At 43.8% G+C, this 19,630-nt stretch overlaps 1 protein-coding gene across 1 annotated transcript in view; it reads right to left on the bottom strand.

Annotated features, from left to right (window-relative positions):
• The window catches only part of ACVR2B (activin A receptor type 2B), an 86,612-nt gene that overhangs the window by 15,323 nt on the left and 51,659 nt on the right, over window positions 1–19,630 (bottom strand). Inside the window, exons 2-3 of the mRNA XM_015853039.3 lie at window positions 4,451–4,658; window positions 726–835 (exon numbers count right to left, since the gene is read on the bottom strand). Coding sequence (XP_015708525.1) covers window positions 726–835; window positions 4,451–4,658 — 318 coding nt within the window. The remainder of the gene's footprint in view (window positions 1–725; window positions 836–4,450; window positions 4,659–19,630) is intronic.

Genomic DNA, 19,630 nt, shown 5'->3' with positions numbered 1-19,630 from the left:
GCTACTAGGTTGCTACGGGTACGTTAATAACAGGAGATAATAAAAATCATGTAAACAATTAAAAAGCTAACAGGAAAGCCCAGGAAAATCTGATAATGGTCTATGGGGATATCTCGGTATATGCAGGTAGTTGATAGCAAAAGAAATCATCCTAAGGAAAAGATACACCTGCTTTAATAATTTTCATTGAAAGATACCTCTGTGAGCCTACAGCAAAAGGAATAATCATTTTTCTATTAGCCTCAAAAGAAGAACCTGCTATGACTATTTCTTGAAACATATCCAAAAATACCCATTTCCTTTTAATTCCCAGACCAATAAAGTGCTGCATTTTAGCCAATAAAACAAGGTTTTCGGTGTTTGTGAAATGAAAATTATTGAAGGTGTCAGAATGCCTTTATGAGTTTGTGTCTTGATCTACCTTGTCTAAGTTACACTGCTCTCTTCCTTGTGTGCTTGCTTTTGCTAAGAGCCCACTGCAAACCAAGGGAACCGAATCCTCTCTGCTGACGCACGAGATGGTGGTACAATACACTTCAACCAGAGCGAAACGACATTAAAAAGCTATTCTTAAGGAACCTCAGAATATGGGGCTGCATAACCAACTGACCACCTGTGTGCTGTCAGATACGTGTTTGTGATTAACATCCTGCAACCTACAGTCATCGCTAATCAGGTCAAGATGAAGAGTCTCCCATCATCTTATCATCCACAGCACACCTCACCTTCTGGGCCGGTTACTTCAGGCAAGTGGGTGAATTTCTCATTGCAGTAGTTGCCCTCGCAGCAGCAGAAAAACACTTGAGGGTTTTCTTCTGTGGCTACGCACTCCTGCCTGCGTCACACACAGCAGCAAAGGGTAGAGAAAAAACAACGTCAGTCAACTCATGTTTGGGAGCAAATGAAGAGTTCCCCCCTAATTGTCTTCTCCATGTCCCCTTCCACTAGCACAGCCCCACAGGCTCTGCTTGCAGGAAAGTTGGCACTTAAATACCCCAGTGAATAGCAAGGACCCTCGAAAAAGCCATAAAGGAAACAAATGCTTCCATATGTACTGAAGGCATTAGATGGCAAGTAATAAATAACAGCAGGCTCCGCTAAGTGAATGAGAAACAGAAAAGCAATGAAGAGATGCCTCGTTCTCTGAGCTGTGTTGTTCCTGCAGTCTGCACGCATGCTGCCGAGGGCAAAGGGAATTTAGGCATGCTGTAAAGCTGGTGCCATAAAGCACATACGAAGAGGGCTGTGTGAAGGCTGCTCTCACAGGCAGGAGCATCCCCAGCTCCCTAACTGCACACACTACAAGGGTACCAGACACCAGCCGCATCTCTGATTGCTGAAGGCAGATGGGAGGCTGCAGGGCTTTTAGATTCCGTGTTTATATTTCCTTCTGAGTTTAATCTACAGTGCCACCTCCTTCTCCTTTAAAAAACAACCCTCCCGCACAAAGGCCTGTAAGGAATTCAGGCTGCAGCTCTCCTGTTTCTCATTTACCCATTCTCCAGGTAGCTCTCTTAGCACTGAGGTTTCCCTCTGTACTTCCACACGTCCTCCCTCTCCCGCAGATCGATGCAGTGATTTCTGCAGTACACTGGCAGTAATTTCTTTCTGCTTCTTAAGCACCCGCTTCCCTTCCCTGTCACTTTTTGCCAGCTTGCCCTCTGCTTTTGGTTATTTCTCTCCCTCCACAGAGAGCTGTATCAAACTATTTCCTGAAGACCGGCTAAATTATATGCATGACTTCCTTCCTTCAACCACTCGGAGGAAGCAGCAAAACAATCATATGTGTTTGACATTATTACTCATTTATGAACCCACGCCAAGCCTCCCTTTCTGTGTTATCAGTGACATAATGCCATGAGAAGAATGGAAAGGGTTTTCTCTCCAATCATTACGCAGGGTCTCTGTCAGGAACATTTTTTAGGGGGGCAAATGAAGCAGCTTTAGCTAAAATGGCTCACACCCCAGCTGGGAAGCACTTGGTGGGCTTGGGGGGGGGCTTTTTCTACTTCAGCTTCAAAGAAGAAAGCAGCTACTTGAGTCATTCAAATGGACAAAGATATTTCAACAAGTTAAGCAGCGCTTCCAGATGCTTTTCCTGAAATCAGATAACAAGCCTTTCGGATTTCACCGCATCAGTATCGGAGCCTTCAATAGCAAAGACATCCTTTGCTAAATCTGTTGCTTCAGAAATCAAGCTAATGAATGAAAACAGCCTGCTCTGCATCTGCAGTTCATTATCCCTGTCCTTCAGTTGGTGTGCGCTCAGGGCAGCCATCCAGGTACATATGACATGTTATACTTAGCAAATATTAAAAACGATACTGTGGGAGAGAATGCAACATTACTCTGTGGCAGTGAGCACACGTTTTGGAGCAGTTCAAGTGGTCTTGAAAGGAACGTGAACACAACCTCTCCCATGTACATAAATGAACAGCGCACGGTTGATGTTTAAACAGTCCCTTTTTCCCTGTAAAATCTCGCATGCCACGTTCTTGTTTCCTTAAGATAGCAGAGGAAGGAGCCATCACCCTCGGCATCCCAACTGTTGCATTCCTGCATTTGTCACCTTTCTGTGACAAGATGGAGCAGCTGGCACATCTCACCAAGTGATGCTGATGCACTCAGCCCAGCAATGCTGTGGGAAGACAGAGCAGGGCCACGTCCTAACAGCTCCAGGAGCATCACCCAAGGAGCTCAGCATCCCACACAGTCGTACTCTGGGTAAAAGGCATCAACACATCACCGCTGATTGCAAAAATCAACTTTTAAGCTGTTATTGCCATCTTGGGATACAACACTACCTGCACGGCTGGAGAAGGCACTCAAGGGAAAAAAAAGAAGAAAGAAAAAGGAATCAATTTAAACCGCCTTTATTTAATTAAAGCTAACCTTTATTTCAAATGCTGCTTTCAACATTCGCACCGTTTCCTAATTCTCAGATCTTTTTGCTTTGCCCTCAACTGTGACTTTGAAGAATCAGGCTGTGGGATAATGGATGCTCAACCCCACGGTTGTAAAAAGGCTGGTGAGAAGCCCTGGAAACATTGCACCGTTATAACAGAGCAACATGTTATGACAAAGATTAAGAAGCACTACAGCCCCGTGCAGAGACACTCAGTGACAATACAAGTGTCACTGCGTTACGAGAGCAGGCACTGAAAGGAGAAATCTGTTTACAGTAAACACTTCTGCTTGCAAGTAGGGAACTGGAGCGACCTTCTGTTCTCAGAAGGATTGACATTAAGATGACTAATAGGCCAAGAAGGATTGATTTATCAGGAAAGAATAAAAGTTTCACTATATATAGAGCTCAACCATACAACTGGCAAGGGAATAGGTGTGGTGGGAAAGTAACCCTGGCGCTAGTAAGAGAAGGAAGAGGACAAACTACTCACAGGCAGAACAAGCCAACAGGCACAAAACCAGGGCTGGTGCACAATGACTAAGGGAAACTTACAGCCTTTGGACAAAGCTGGTCTCAGTTTAAGTCCCATGACTCAAGACCTGATGTCCTAAAACATTTGGAATCAGAATGTGCAGTGGTGGCTGACTGATTGGGAAGGACGCTGCAATTGGACAAAGGCAACAGCATCTTATACTGTTGTGACACCAAGGTAAACCCTTGAATGTTACGTTCTATTAAGCCTTACTGATGGGGTTGGGTTTTGTTTGGTTGGTGTTTGTTGTTTTGTTTTTCTTTTAGCAAAAGCCCCTGGCTGAGCCCAGAACCACCGAGCATTGTCCTTTTGAACCACGAAACTTCACAGGGCCATTTTCTATAGAGCAGTTATTTCCCCTCTGTAGAACTGCATCAAGGGGAGTGAGAAAAGACTGGTTTATTCTCCCAGCTATTTAATGAGGCTGGAGGCCTCACACTACAAAGCTTCTTTCCTTCTCAACTCACTACAGGCAGCAACACACAAACACACGTTTTGCTTTCACTGCCCCATTCTTTCTCCCTGCTTGTCTCTTAACTCAGCCGAAAAACAGCAAAACTTTTTGCAACATCACAAATGCCAGAATATCTCAACCTCTAAAATACCCCCAGATATCTGTGTGTTTTGTGTGCTTTTTTTTTTTTTTTTTTCTAGAGAGCTCCAAATGATTCCAAGTTTTCCTTTGTATCGCCAAATGCTCTTGGAAGAACATATTGCTCTTCATTTGATGGTACAGGACACGTTTTTCACAGCATGCCAGAATTATCAAAGCTTGCTAAGGGAAAAAATAAAATGGAAAAACACAACAAAACTAAAACTGCATTTTGCAGCTTTTATTTAGAAAGTAATGTGACAATTCTGAGAGCTGCATTAGCAACAGAGGTAATTACTGGGAATGAATGGGCCAATTGACTTGGACTCGCTTTCGTTTCCTCCATGCAAAAACCATGAGCCTCTGCACATAGAGGAACAATTAAAACTGCTTTCAGATAAACCAGTTAGGCTATTACCTGTCATAACAGTTGAAGTCATCTAACCAGCAGCCTTTCTTCACCAGCTCAATGGATCCCGAGTTGTTTCTCCAGGAGGCGTAGCAGTGGAGCCGCTTGTCCTTCTCCCCCTCGCAGCGCTCCACACCACTCTGGTTGGTCTTCTCCAGCTCCCAGTTGGCGTTGTAGTAAATGCATTCCCTTGTCTCTGCCTCCCCGTGACCTGGTCCTGAAGCAAAATTCAAAGCCTAAGTACGTTCAAGCAACATCATTAACAGATCTCAGAAGACACAGCTCCAAGGGGCTTGGCTTTGGGTGATGCGCATGTTAGTATTGCTCCCTCCCCTGGATAAAATAAGCGTCTCACAGATGTAAGCTTCAGCACAGGGTGTCCTCCTTTGCCAGTGGATGTGAAGAACAGAGATCAGGTTTGCCTTAGTTCACACCAGGACCTTGTGAAGAAGCCAAGAGCCCGACAGAGATTCATAGGTCTCCTCTGGCCCAAGCAATGCACAGAACCCTAGCACAGGAGGGTACAAGGTAACCCATACCTGTTGTGTTTTAACCACAGAAATCCTGTTTAGGAACAACAACCTCCCAGCTTGCTGCTTGCTGGGCTGTCATACAATGCAGTTACACACTCTCTCTCCAACCCTATTTCAGGAAGCACCGCCTAAAAATAAACAGTTTATTATGCAGATAGGACGTAACTGGGAATAGATAATATTCAACCTGCAGATGAGAGCCAGACCAATGCTTATTCCTCACTCCGATCCTGTTTCAAGCTTATTTTAGTAAAGCGCTGCTAAATGCCACATTTTAAGTTGCAGTTGCCATGGCTCATGCCCCTTTCTACCCAAGCAAGATCTTAAGCAAACGCAACTCTGTTCCCTGAACAACTTTGTCCACACCAATGGACCTTTAGCCACCACAGACCAGAGACTCTCCAAAGCCTTTTCTTTGTGCTAACCATGTACCAAGAAGTTCTTCAGGCCCCCCAGGTGAAGGAATTCCTTCACGGCCACCAGGCTGCACAGCACAAATACAATTACAGATATTAGCAGCTTGAAAAAGGAAACAAGCAAGAGAACGCTGGTATCTCCCTGTGAAATATTTTGTCTTAAGTCTTAGAAATTCTCCCTTCATTTGGAAATACTCTGCGTTGTGACATTTTGATGATTTGTTTAAAATGAGAAGAAGGGACCCAAACACGTGAGTTGGAATAGGATGCCCTGAAACATCACCATGAAGCCAATGACTTTGTGAATCCTGAGGTCCCCTGCAGCCATCTCTCTTTGGCATTGCCCAACCCAAGGCAAGGTCAGACCTGGCCATTATATTGATGGATTGCAGTCACTGAAAATGTAGGTATCTCAATGGAACGTGTTGACAAGTGGGTAAAAAGCATGATTGGCTCCAGCAGGATGGCAAAATGAAAGTGCTAAGCTCCAAAAAGAGCCAGACCTTTACAAAACACGGAACTACTTTTCTGGCATGATAATTTTTTAGTACTTCCTTGACTCTGCTTTCTACAAAGGTATGCAATGTTCAGTGCTGAGATTAAAGCAGCCAGGGCCATGTCTGGACAATCTAAATGCAAACTTCTCTGATTACTGCTCAACACAGCAAAGCAGGCATTTCGGAAAGGTCTCTAAAAGATGGTTGATTCAGTCTGGCCTTCAGGAAACACCAAGTAATGAGAGAATACTCAGTCTAGGACTGGGAACCAGCTCCTAGCCCTGAACTCTGTAGCATTAGTCGTTCTATCTGAGCACTCATCTACCACCAATTTAAGTACACTCACAATACCCAGCCAGAGAAGGAAGCACTACTCTAAGCCCGAGAGCTGAAGCATGAGGACTAAAGGACTTGTTCCAAGTGAACAGGGAGGAAGCCTGACCTGTCTGCACTTTCTGAAGCCACTACATCTCCAAACTGTTCCCAGAATCAGCTTTCAGTTTTGCAGGGATCAGAAGTGTGCAGAGCACCTTGGAGATGCCACTTGAGCTAAAGAATGTACTCAAGCTACTGTATGCAGCCCCATCTACTGCACCAGTTTTCAGCTGTCAAGAAGCAGCTAGGAAAGATGTGCACCATGGATCACAGGATCCTTAAAGTTGAAAATACCTTCAAGACCATCAAGTCCAATGTGGTTACTGAATGGGCTGGGGGTGATGTGCCCAACCTGCTCCTGGTGCCAACACCTGGCCTCAGTGATGGGTAACTCATGGTATGGAACAAAGACATCAGACTAGAAAGGTCTCTTTGCCTTCTGAAGAGGTATTAGATTCCTCAATAACTCTTTTTCAGGAAGAATGTTTCATCTGCATCGTGGGAGAGACTGGAAGGGAGGAGGGGTAGGAGCAAGTCATAAAGCTGGTTTCAGAAACTGGAAATTATATTCAAAGCACACACGAACAAGAGCTCAATTTCAATAGCACCTGCAGGTTTTATCGGCGCTCGCAAAGCTCCATCTGAGTTTTCCTCTGACAAGTTGCTTACTATAATAAAACCAACCTACCAATATCCCTCAACACGGAACAGTGTCAATATTGACACTCCTTGTTAAAGCCTTGATATTTGTTCTGCTGATACTTACACCACGCTTTGTTAGGGCAGATTAGGGGTTTTTGCTAAATAAGAGTTAAATCAGCAGGAAAGCAAGGGAGCATTGTCTTGTGTGCATGGGGAAGTGGTATCTTTTTATTTATAAAGGCATAAGTAAATATCTTAGCTTCATTGTAATACTTAACATGGCTTCCAGCTGATACCTAACACTCACTATCGCCTTCTGGTTCATTCCTTGAAGCACATTTTCTAATATCATTTCCATCAGCCCAAACCAAATCCTGCTTCAGCACTAGATGGAAATTTCCTCTCCCTCTCCCAACCAAATCTCCCAGAAAGGAAGGGATTTAATGAACCGTTTGCCTGGGAAGCAGCCCCAAAACCTAATCCCAGCTCAGCTACCTCCATCTGTAACCTCAAGCAATATTGGGCAGGCTCTGCTTTCTTCACCTGAGATGAGGGCTGATGCAATGCACAAAGCTGTGAGGAGAATTGAGGTTTCCACTGTGCTTTGAAAAGAGAAATTTCAGCCTGCTAAATCCTGAGCTCAGCCCAGGCTCCCTTCCCCCAAGACAGTTGTCTTTTCTGGAACAAGTTTCAGATTAAGAGTAAGATCTGCTTGCAAACACACAAAAACCCAACTCTACAAACAGCAACCACGCCAAGAAAACGGCCTTTCACAGTCTTTTCCCACTATCAAAGTTGAACAAAAGCAAGCACAAAGTTTTGGATGACTAGTACATGTCTGTTTTCCTTAACACCACTCCCAAGGATGCTTGCCTTCAGGAGACACTTGATGCGCCTGCGTGTTTCCTACCCGCTTTCCAATCTTTTTAGCGTATCTTTTGGTGAGCATCCCCAGCCTGCTGGGTGTCCAGAGCTGCAGGAAACCCTTCTGCTTGTGCTCAAATGGCCTCAGAAGAAAAGAGCAGGACTCTGCTTGCCTCTTTTTCCCTCACTGGGTTATGGGGACATACGTGCCCATTACAGAACAGCCCCATGAGGTCTGCAAGAAGAATTGGATGGGATTGCCCCAAAATGGGCACAGGAAGCACTTTTCTCCTTCCACTCACACACATCTAATGAATTAATGCAACAAGGGTTGGCTCGGAGCAGAGTGGGTGTCCCTCCATGCATAGCAGCAACAACTGGTTCTAATCCAATGACTCACTCATTTCAGGAATAAAGACTCAAGCAATCTGACTTCTGGGTCATCCTGTGTAGAGTCGGGAGCTGGACTTGATCATCTTTATGGGTCCCTTCCAATTCAGCATATTCTTTGATTCCAAATCCTTCTTGAAATCAAAGAAGAATTAAGGCTTCACAAGAGCAGCTGTGCTTTTGACATCCCACTGCATGAAGCATGAGCTTTAAGGATGCTGCGGAGCAACACTCAGTATCCCAACATAATGATGACAGAGGGAAGCCACCCACCACCAGCTTCTTGAACTCAGCCCAGAGAAGCTGTTGTGAGGTTGGTTCCCTTGGGTCCAAGTCTGCTTCAAAAGAGTGTAGCATCACAAAGGTTTTGCCGGGCAGGACCAGCACCCATCAAGGCAGGTAATGATGGGAAGAGGACTGAAGCACTGTACAACCTCTCCTGCACCTGGGAGCTGCAAGCACAGAGGAAGCTCATTAAAAAGGGTCCTCTTGAACCACAGGACTCCAGCCTTGGGACCTTGCTGTTGATCTGAGACTCAAACTCTGCTCTCCTAACGTAGAGCTGCCAACAGATCAGCGGGGCTGTGTCATTATCCGACATCTGCTAAATTATAGCCGGGATCCAAGGTAGCAGCTCTGGGTCTAGGTGTTAGCAGTTGCTGAGCTCCTAGCTCATAATTAGATACGCAGGGAATATCTTCCCCAAGGCTGAAGGCTGCTATAAATCTCGGCTTTTTATCTCTGCCTATCCCCTTTTTAAAAACTAAAATGAAAGTATATACAAGAAGATGGGATATGTCAAAATAGTCTGCATAAACACGGCGTGATTTCCCAGACAGCCTGTTTGCCTAACTGTCAAAACCACCGGGCTTTATACACAAAACTGTGTATGCAACTGAAGTTATTTGCAAACACTTGGTTATGTCCCTATATAGCTATTTGTACATGTAATTTTATAATATAAAATGACAGAGATTGTACACTGAATTGGGGTAATTGCCCTCTAATTTGGAGGGTAATTGCATGTAGCAATTAAGCAACTGCAGATGCATTCTTGCATGTGTGATTATGAAAGTCGGGCCCTTTGTTTGAGGTTTGGTTTTGTTTTCAAGAACTATCCCTCAAACCACAGTAGCATTCGGATGGGCTGGGGAAGGAAAGGCAGCTGGTGCTCACCTGGCCAAGCAGCACCCACTGGCCACATGCCTGCAGGGACACTCAGCTCGTCCCACCCCACTGGCCCAAAAGTTACATGCAAGACTGCAGCTTACAGAGATTCAAGTTGTTGTTGATAGCATTTCAGATCACAAAATCAAGCCAGAGGAAGGCTCACAACTGGGAAAGTTTGGGAAACGTTGCTCTAGAGAGACCACCCAGTTGCATCTCTGCAAAGCCTATAATGAATCCACAATTAGTACGTGTTGCTCAAGCGCTTATTCCCCAAGCACAATGATTTCATTTCTGCTGTACTTAAATAATAAGCCTAAATACATTTTTAGGCAAGGCATCAAACCAGCGATGACATCTGCGGTTAAGTACATAACTGTGCATGAGGATTTAAAAACTCACTGCTTATATCCCTGGCTCTTTCACAAAGCTTTGAAGCAGCACAACCCCAGGTACCAGAAATGAGCTGCTCCAGCCAAAATTTCACTGCACCTTTGGGTTGACAGACCATCCACATCGCCATGGACACTCAGGCGCAAACCTCAGGCTCATCCCTTCTGGCTACATGGGTGTGGGAGATCCTTTAGGGCAGGAAAGGGCAGCCCCCCAGCTAATTAAATATCCTGGTTAAAAAAAATAATAATCATCAACTTTTTCCAAAATGTTTTGGCTTTTAAGCCCGATCAGGTAAAACCAGTCCATGAAGAACTGAGAACATCACGCCAAGGGAGGATATTACTTTGAATTCTGTTTTCTGTCAATAGATTTGGCATATCCCACGATAAAAGAGCTTGGAGTTTTCTAGTCAATCAATGGTTGTTAATCTATTATCTCAGCATCTATTGCCATGGTAACCTGCAATGATGCCATTGACAACCAGTCTCAAAAGGACAGGAGGCTTTAAGTCATTTTCTTTTAAAATTAAAAAAGGAACTTTAATATTAAGAAATACATCCTCCCAGCTCACCAGGGATGACAGCTCAGGGCTTCTATATTCACACCATGACTCACGTTTCACAGCTTCCACGGACATCTGTGTAGCAATCCCCTTCCCATATATCTCTTTTTCAACTTGGGCTTAAGTCGGTTAAAAGATAACAAGGAAATAATTTCAAAGAATTATGTCTTTGTTGCAATTTTCCTCCAAATTGCTAGTGCTGTGAAGCAGAGGAGGGTGGTGGAGTCACTGACCCTGGAAATATTCAAGGAACATATAGAGGTTGTGTTGACGGACATGGTTTAGTGAGAGCTATTGGTGATGGGTGGACAGTTGGACTGGATGATCTTATAGGTCTTTTCCAACGTTGGTGATTCTATGATAGAGTGTTTTGCGAGTCATTCCCACCAACCTGGGGAAAGGATGCAGTAAAGATTTAATTCTTCTGAATAGTTTCCCTGGTACTTTAGATTGAATAGGATGGATAGAAAAAGGTTCTGTAAATCATTTCTCTGGCCAAGAGGGATCCAAGGAGGTTTGGCCAGGACAGGGGCAGGGCTTGCATGCAGTAGGACAGAAACACCACCAGCAGTTAATCAATTTTTGGAAGTAGTGTATTTTCTTTTTTTCACTAGAACACAGATGGTCATTCTTATATATTTTATCTAAAGAATAGATATTTTAGCTAGCCATTAGAAAAATCCTATTTTGTATCATTTCAGTTAAGGACAAAGCCAAAATGTAATTAGATTTCTCCCTTTGCATTGCTAACTGTATTTGTCTCCCCCAAAATGTTTTAGTTCTTTAATAAAGCCATCAGGGAGATCAATCAGAAGCATTTAATGCCATGGTGCTTCTGCAGTTCATGTTTAAATGCACTCTGGGTCACAAATGAGGCAATTTGGGCAGCAGCGCTCAAATCGGATTAGTAACAATATACAAAAAAGGCCCTTTTTAAAAAAAATTATATATATAGAGAGAGAGAGAGAGACATGCACACATTACTCTGCTATGCCCAAGAGGATAAAAACAAAATCACAGGATCACTTGAATTGGAAAGGACCCTTAAAGGCCATGTAAGCCAACTCCCTTGCAATGAACAGGGACACCTACAGCTCTATCATGAAAATGAAGCCATCCTCAATCAACACGGAGCTTTGCACCAAAACTGGGCCCAAGTCCCTGCTAGGCATGACTAGATGTGGAGCCACTTGTCCCCAGCATGCTGCCACCCCAAAGCAAACGTGTATACAGGATCCTCACCACAAATCCTACCTGCTGATTGCAGACTGTTCCTATGCTGACCCCACTCATTAGGAGACACCTCCTTGGTTCCCCTGTAAAACCACACCAAGGAAATGCTTTTCTCCCTATAGGATTTCCATAAAGGTTAGTCCAATTTTTCCCTCCAGACCGTGAGATTTTGAACACGCACATTGTTTTGGAGGTATTTTTTTCCTCCAGATTTGTACATTAAGTATTAATGCATTAGTTTGTGCATTACGCAGCCCATTTATTTGGCTCTGGATAGTGACAACTACTCTCTGGCATGAAAAAGGACCCTCATGGGGTGTGCACTGTGCAAACAACCTACTCAGAACATTGTCTCAGCCCTCAAACTTTTCAGCCTAAGTGATAAAATATTAGATTTCAGTGACAATATAAAGATATTTCCAACTATACTCCTGAAAAGATTTTGGCCAGATGCACAAATCACTAAGTAAAATACGCAGTAAATTCTGAAATGACATTTAAAACACAATCATTTGTTCTCTTCCGTGTTCCTGGGGAGACAGCATGAGGTCTCAAAAGAGCATGGGAGAAAGAAGTGAAATTGTGTATGTTCATAAATGTTTTCTCCCTACACACTGAAGTTCTGAAAAGCTTTCAAAGCAAGTTCTGCTCAAGCCATTTCCTTCAAGGCAAAGGGGTGAGGATATAAGTACATCAGCGACATCAGGAGCAGCAATAGCCACAAGGTGCTACCTTTCCAAGCAATTTCACACGTGCCTGCTCCATCCCACCATCTTCATCCTCCCTTGGATTAGTAGAATCAGAGAATATGTTGACCCATAAGGATCACTGAGTTCAACTCCTGGCTCCACGCAGGACAAACCAAATTCAGACCAAACACCTGAGAGTGCTGTCATCTGTGGAAATGACCTTTTAGAACTCCTTATTTTTAAGGTCTCATCCAGACATGGGCTGATGTATCTAACACACCACATACACCTAAAGTAATGGTGGAACAGCATAACTGCTAAGAATTTTGGTACCCAAACAGCAGCATCTTGATTCATAATCTACATGTGGTCCTCTGAGATTTATCAGTAGGGACATTTCAAATATGCTTTAAAATGTGCTGAGTCTACTAAGATTGGGCCCCAAGTGCTTTTCTATTGATTCTGCTTGACATTTCCAAATACCACAATTCCAAATTTAATTCACTGGTAATTGGAAAAACTGTAATGCATGTAAATGGACAAGATGATGTTGGAAGTCCAAAAGGTCAGGCATCAGGAAAGCATGCCCCCAAGAACTAAATGATGTTTGTTTGTCTTCTTGTCACCCTCTTCCACTTGAATAATCAAAAGCTTGGAGTTGGGTAGTTTTCACAGCAGGATGGAAGAAGAAAGAAAATAAAACAGTACAGTCTTTCTAAGCTGCCAGGACAGGGTTCAAAATCAGTTTTAAACTCCATCGTCAACCAAAATCCAAATGCACTGTAGAGATGACTCACTCTGCCAGCTGATGACATGAGTGAGTGTTGAATTCATGAAATAATTAATCTCATAACTCTTTGTCACTAGATTGTTTTCAGGGTGGTGAGGCACTGGCACTGCCACCCAGATTGACTGTGGATGCCCCATCCCTGGAGGCGTTCAAGGTCAGTTTGGATGGGGCCCTGGGCAGCCTGAACTGCTGCGGGTAGCTCTGCCCACTGCACGAGGGTTGGAAATGAATGTCCTTAAGGTCCCTTCCACCTAAGCCATCCTATGATTCATCTAGAAATCAGGTTGCCTTCCTGCTACTGTACAGGTACTCATCTTCTCCTCACCAGCCAGGTGAAGGGCAGAGAATGGCAGAATACAAGTCTTACCAGGTCTCTCCCTTTCCAGTGCATAAGGCCCAGCCTCAATTCTACTGTGATGATGAATGCTGGTAGGCTGATCTCACCTGGAGTCTCCACTTGATTTCCAAGATGAACCCCAGCTTGTCTTTCAGAGGCACAAAGGGCATCAGAAAGAAGAAATGCTGCAGGATCACGTGGAGGATCTTTATGTGGAGCCATGGATTTCAGCTAAGCCCACAGCTCCCTCAGCCTGCTTGGATTTGCATGGTCGGTGTTTTGATGGGTAATTAAGCTCCTTGGGGCAAAGAGCATTCTCATATAATAAGACATGCAGTATGACTGAATTCCTGTATTCGTACTTATGTGAGACTGTGAGACTGTGAGGTTCTGGTCCAACCTGCAATCACCAGTGTGTGAGCAAATCACCAATGCTCCAATGACCTCCTACACGTTAACTCAAAGGGTAAAAACATGACACAAGCAATAGCTCATTTTATAACTGGTGTTACAAGGATGAAGGACAAACAATTCATTAACACATCCTAATCAGAATTTCCTCTTTTCTGCCCATGACAGTATGTATGAAAACACTTGAAGCAAATGATATCTTTTACATTACTTCCTAGATGTTCACATCATTCAGGCTTTGCAAAATAAAACAGAATAAATAAAATGAATAAACCTGAAGGAAAACAAATAGACAGAAAACAAATGCACTGCCTTTTGAAAGCCTCTTTCCCGGAGTGCACTGGTACTTGAAGAGTTAACAGGCTTCAAGTGAAGAAGGAGGAGGCTGAGCCTAGTGAGAAAGAAAAGGGAGGCAGGAAGAAAAGTGATTCTCTAGCCTTAGCAATCACACACTAGCCTTAAGCCCTCCAAAAGGAAGTAAAGACATTCCTAAAATTCTTCACAGGATGAGAAGCCAGTTGTCAGCTGAATCAGAAGTCCGTTTCTCCAGCCTTTATTGTCCTAATGGCAAATCCCAAATCAGCAATTTCAAAAGCCTCTTTTACAAAGCAGTATCTCCCGAGTGACTAAAGCACATCTAGGACTTGTCTCGTGTTTACAGAAATATACCTTTTTCCTTTGTGTCTATTAAAAAAAAGCAACCATCAAATGACCTGAGGAAGGAATGTAGCACAATCCAATAGCATCATGCAATTTCCACTGATTGTTTCTGTTACAATAATGAGAGGCACAGAAGAAATGGCTGGATAACTACAGTGATTCTCTGAAGGCAAGTTATACAAGAGATGCTGAAGAGTTATTATGTAAAGAGAGAAAAAAAAATGAAATCACCTTATTAGCTTTTATCTTGATTACACACTCACCAGCATCTGGATTGCACTCTGAAATAAATGTATTTCTGAGCAGAGTTGTCCCATAGAACTGAAACTCAGCCAGCTCCAGAGGCAGAAAGCAATAAGATAACTGTGTACTCTTGGACAGTTACTCTCCTTCCCAGTTGTTTTGCAGTGTTTTCAAGCCATAAGAAAGACTGAAACACTTTGGACCACAGTGCACACATGGCATGGAAGGAGGAGCATTTACATTCCATCTGTGTCCAAGCTTTCTGGATGATGCGAGCTCTACAGCTCCACCCTGGAAACTGGAGATGCCTCCTCTCAGTTTGCCCCTTCCCAAGGTGATGTGAGCTCCAATATTACCTTAAATGACAGCGCAGTAGTGCACTCCCAGATTACTTCCAAATCACAGGTAGGTTTGGAAGCCTTCACAATCCCCATCTCTGAAGCTGCTCCCATGTATACAGATGATGACATACGAGAAAAAGGAAATGGAGGTGTTCTGGGCACTTAAAAGAACTCCATGAGCATTTGGAAGGGTTTAGCATTAGAAATGCAATGAGAAACAAGGGGCTGCAGACAGCTGGGTCTCTGACAGGAAAACAACAATATATGGTTGGCAGTCTTGATTGCACAACTGCTGTAGTGATGAGAAGGTCTCGTATCATTGGTGATTCACCTTACATCGAGCTTTACTAGCACTGCTCTACTGCCTGGTTTCACCACAAAGCACCAGCTGCCCTAAGCCATTTTCTTGACATGCCACGTGCCTTGGTTTACCTGTATATAAATCAGCTGGCATACATCTGTGAAGCACTATGTAAGACGTGGCTCAGTTTCCAAACTACACACAAATCTCCCCTTTGCTAAACTGAACAGTCAGTGAAGAGACCTCTCCTGCTATCAGAGAGTAGACCTTAACAAGGCAAACTATTTCAAAACTTGAAGATATTTGACATTTCTTTCCCTCTCAATTCTCCAGAATTCAATATGAGGGCAACCAAGGACCAATTCCTCCTTGTTTAAACTATACTGCAAAAATCATTCAAATACTCCCTCCAGAACATGCAAGATGTTCATATCAGGGTGCAGCTCAGTCCTCTCCTTTCTCCTCAACAGCATCACATCAGCAAAATGCAATCATCACTCATTGATTTCTCACGAATGGGAAAGGCGCCTGCAGGAGTATGTACATACAGGTCTGGCAGCCACATGTAGATGAGAGAACAACAACCCTGAACACCTCACTGCCTCCCCAAGCTCACACACACCCAGGGACAGAGCCATACAAAATATTCCCACTTCTCTAATACAAAGATACAGTATGAGACGTTGCTGTGCACTCAGTGGGAGAACAAACGGAAGACGCAACATCAATAAATCCAGTTTTCTCTAAATAAAAAATTCCAAGGAAGTGTCAAAAGTTTCCCTGCAACAACAGCCAGTTGAGCAATAAGAGCAGTCAGTTACTAGGTTTGAACGTATGGTTTTTCAGCCAATTTTTGTGAACTTTGGTAATGTGCTGCAGCTACCCAAGAAGAGCAAACAAAGCATTAGATAACTTTTCAGAGAGTGCAGGACTGTTCATCTGTTTCACATGGACAAGCAGGTGAATGTATCCGACCCAAGCAAGCAGCTCCAGGCACTGCAGCACATGGAGAGCTCTGCAGCTTTCCATATCTTTCTTTTTAAGGTCAGAGGAAAGATAGCACCATGGGAGAGTTTCAGCCCATTGACACATGTGGACATTTCCCATGGGGATCCATCACACTTCAAATATTTCAATATAAATACTCTAGTACATGATTTACGGTATTTAATACAACAGCCGCAGCAAAACATGATCTATTCTTACAGCTATCCTAGGGCTTCATGTGAGCCCAAAGATACGCACTCTTCTTTATGCTGAATAAAGAGTGGAGCAGCTTCTCAGTGGGCAGAGCTTTTGCATGGGATTTTCAACTGTTCACTGGCATTTTCCATCTTAACCACTTTGTAATGTTCTATGCAGCAAAGACGGTCCTTGCTTCATTAAAGAGTAAAGTATGCAACAGTCATCAACAACAATGCAATATACATTAACAATACATCATAAATGACCTTTACACTGAAGCTGAGGGAGCTGCTTGTGCCCACCTGACTGCATCATTCATACAATCACAGAATCATAGAATGGCCTGGGTTGAAAAGGACCACAAAGTTCATCCAGTTTCAACCCCCTGCTATGCGCAGGGTTACCAACCACCAGACCGGGCTGCCCAGAGCCACATCCAGCCTGGCCTTAAATGCCTCCAGGGATAGGGCATCCACCACCCTCTGGGTGCAAAACTTCCCCCTAATATCCAACCTAAACCTCCCCAGTCTCAGTTTAAAACCATTCCCCCTTGTCCTATCACTGTCCACCCTCATAAACAGCCATTCCCCCTTCTGTTTATATGTTTCCTTCAAGTACTGGAAAGCCACAATGAGGTCTCCTCGGAACCTTCTGTTCTCCAAGCTAAACAAGCTCAGTTCCCTCAGCCTTTCCTCATAGGAGAGGTGCTCCAGCCCTCTGATTATCTTAGTAGCCCTAAGATATTCTGGAAGAAGATGCTGGCCAAGAGTTGGTCAAGTTGTTGTCCAAGAGTTTGAAAGGGAGAAAACATGCTTGTGCAGGGGAGCCAGCCTCGTCTGTCTTAAAAAGGTGTCTGATTCTTGAAGGGGGTTAAAAAAGCTCAGAATGTGTCAAATTGGATATTCTTCATCCCACTTATTTTTTTCCTGTAGGATGAGGACTATGTGTTAGTTGTGCTGATATGAGCCACACATTTAGTGGAAATGTAACTCCTGTCCCCGTGCCACTGTTTTTTAGGAAGGAGAAGAGAACTAGTCCCATCTTTAAGCTATAGCCTCAGGCACACATGGATGCAGGTAGGAATCAGAGCCCCATGTACAGGTGTGAAAAGCAGAAACACATCGCATGCAAAGTCCAGGCAGCAGAATCACTCGTGAAGTAAAAATAACATGTGCATCCGTTTACACTGTACAATTACAATTTCAAAAGAAAAAAAAGGGTTAGGAAATGTTTTTGAAGACAGCCAGGACCGTTTAGAAAGGATAGCTGACTCAAGCCCTCGATCTGACTGTTCAGCTGATGACTGAAAAACAGCCCCAGCTATGTTTATTCTTTAGACAAAGTCCGGCTAAAAATGCATCCAGCCTTAAATAATCTGTGTAACAATGACCTCAGAACCCCAAATACAACATTGCATTATATGCAGGTTTCCCAACAGCACAAAGCATTGTCAGAACTAATCCCCAGCTTTCCCCTTTTGACGTACACTCCGCCAACATGGCGTTCTCCTCTTTGCACCATCACGGCTGCTTTTGGATGTAATACACTATTCCAGTTCCATTTGCATTTCAATATGGCCCCAAGGGCTTAACTTACATCTGGTCCTCACTGAGTTATGGTCTCTTCCGAAGAGGCTATTACTGGAACAGAGCGAGACAAAGGATTCTCCACACAGCCTCCTGCATCCCCATCTGAACCTCCATGTTCCCCTTGCAGCTCTCTGTCCCAGCACTGCTTAACAAAGGGCAGCATATGTCCTTATACTGGTGTCACGGGTGCGGAGAATGGGAGGAGGAGGCGCAGCTCCAAGCCCAACATTACGCATCGGATCAGGAATGAGCCAGTAGGAACATGTGACTCGTCAAAGTCAGAAGATCCCAAACTTTCCATGCTATAGAGTCAACAAAAGCTTAACTTAAGACACTTTAACATGGCTTGGGAAGTACAGCTGTCGCCCACAGATTTCTGGCTTTATATCCATCCTTCGTTATAACTGCCCTTGCATCAGCCCCATGGATAAGGTGAGCATTGTCTCTGCTGGGAGAGAACTTGATGTGTTTGTAAGGAGTTTTGCAAGGGCTCAGCAACATAGAATGTAATTTCGTCATCTCTCCATCTTCAAAATAAATATATAATATTCTCAGCAAGGACACATTTCAAAGAGCACAGGATGCAGTGCAATGACTCATGCAACCGGCAAAGTATAAAATTGGCTGCATGCATGCCCGCATAGGGCATTCTGCAGCTCTTCCTATAATTAGTCCTTCAGATGCTAGAGGGGAAAGTAAGAAATTCAAAGAGGTTCCACTTCCCAATTATTCACATATTTCCAAATCAAATGGTTGTCTGTCAGAGAGCAATATGCCATTGCCCTAGGATATCAAAATGCAAACTGAAAACTCTCTCCAGGAACAGGATTTGCTTTCATTACATTTATATCACCTAATTCATTTTAAGATTATATATAATTAGTCTCTCTTTCCATTCCTTCTCCCTTCCCCCTACCCAAGCTCCCCCCCCCATAATTCAGTATTCTCTCCTAGGCAATTTCAGAACATACCACACATGCCAATGGCTCTTCTAAATCTCCTGCCTTTCAAATGATTTGAGGGGGTTTTTTAAAGCATTTTTTTTTCCCCTTTAAATCCTGAGACCTTTCAGGTATGCGCTACACTTCTGTGAGGTTTTACTTATTTGTTTGAAGCGCACACCTCTGAGGAACTTTTACCTTCACTTTTCATTTGTCTGAGACCATGAATCACCCTCCATAACATTTCAGTGCTGGTTCCCATCACCCTTGGACCAACACACTGAATCTCTTCACTTTCATTTCAAATCCTCCCGAACTGAGCAGCTGCAGCTTAACAGAAACACAGCCCCAGACTCTTTGTGATGCTGTATGCATGCAGGCCCACTGTGGCTTTAGCAAGGATGCAGATACCTGCTGCCAAACCACAGCCCTGGGAGCTCATAGGGGTTATAGTCGAGGCACAGTGCACATTAAACCAAGCAGGTAAACCTGCTGCAGAGTTTGACACAAGATCATAGAAGCTCAGAATCATCTATGATGGAGAAGACCTTCAAGATGACCAACATTCAGCCCGGCCTACCTGATTCCATCACTAAACTGCGTCTCTTAGCACTATGTTTACACATC

Source organism: Coturnix japonica, chromosome 2 (assembly GCF_054131305.1).
Source record: "Coturnix japonica strain WE chromosome 2, WE-NBRP24, whole genome shotgun sequence".
NCBI lineage: Eukaryota > Metazoa > Chordata > Aves > Galliformes > Phasianidae > Coturnix > Coturnix japonica.
This window is presented reverse-complemented; position numbering and strand designations above follow the sequence as displayed.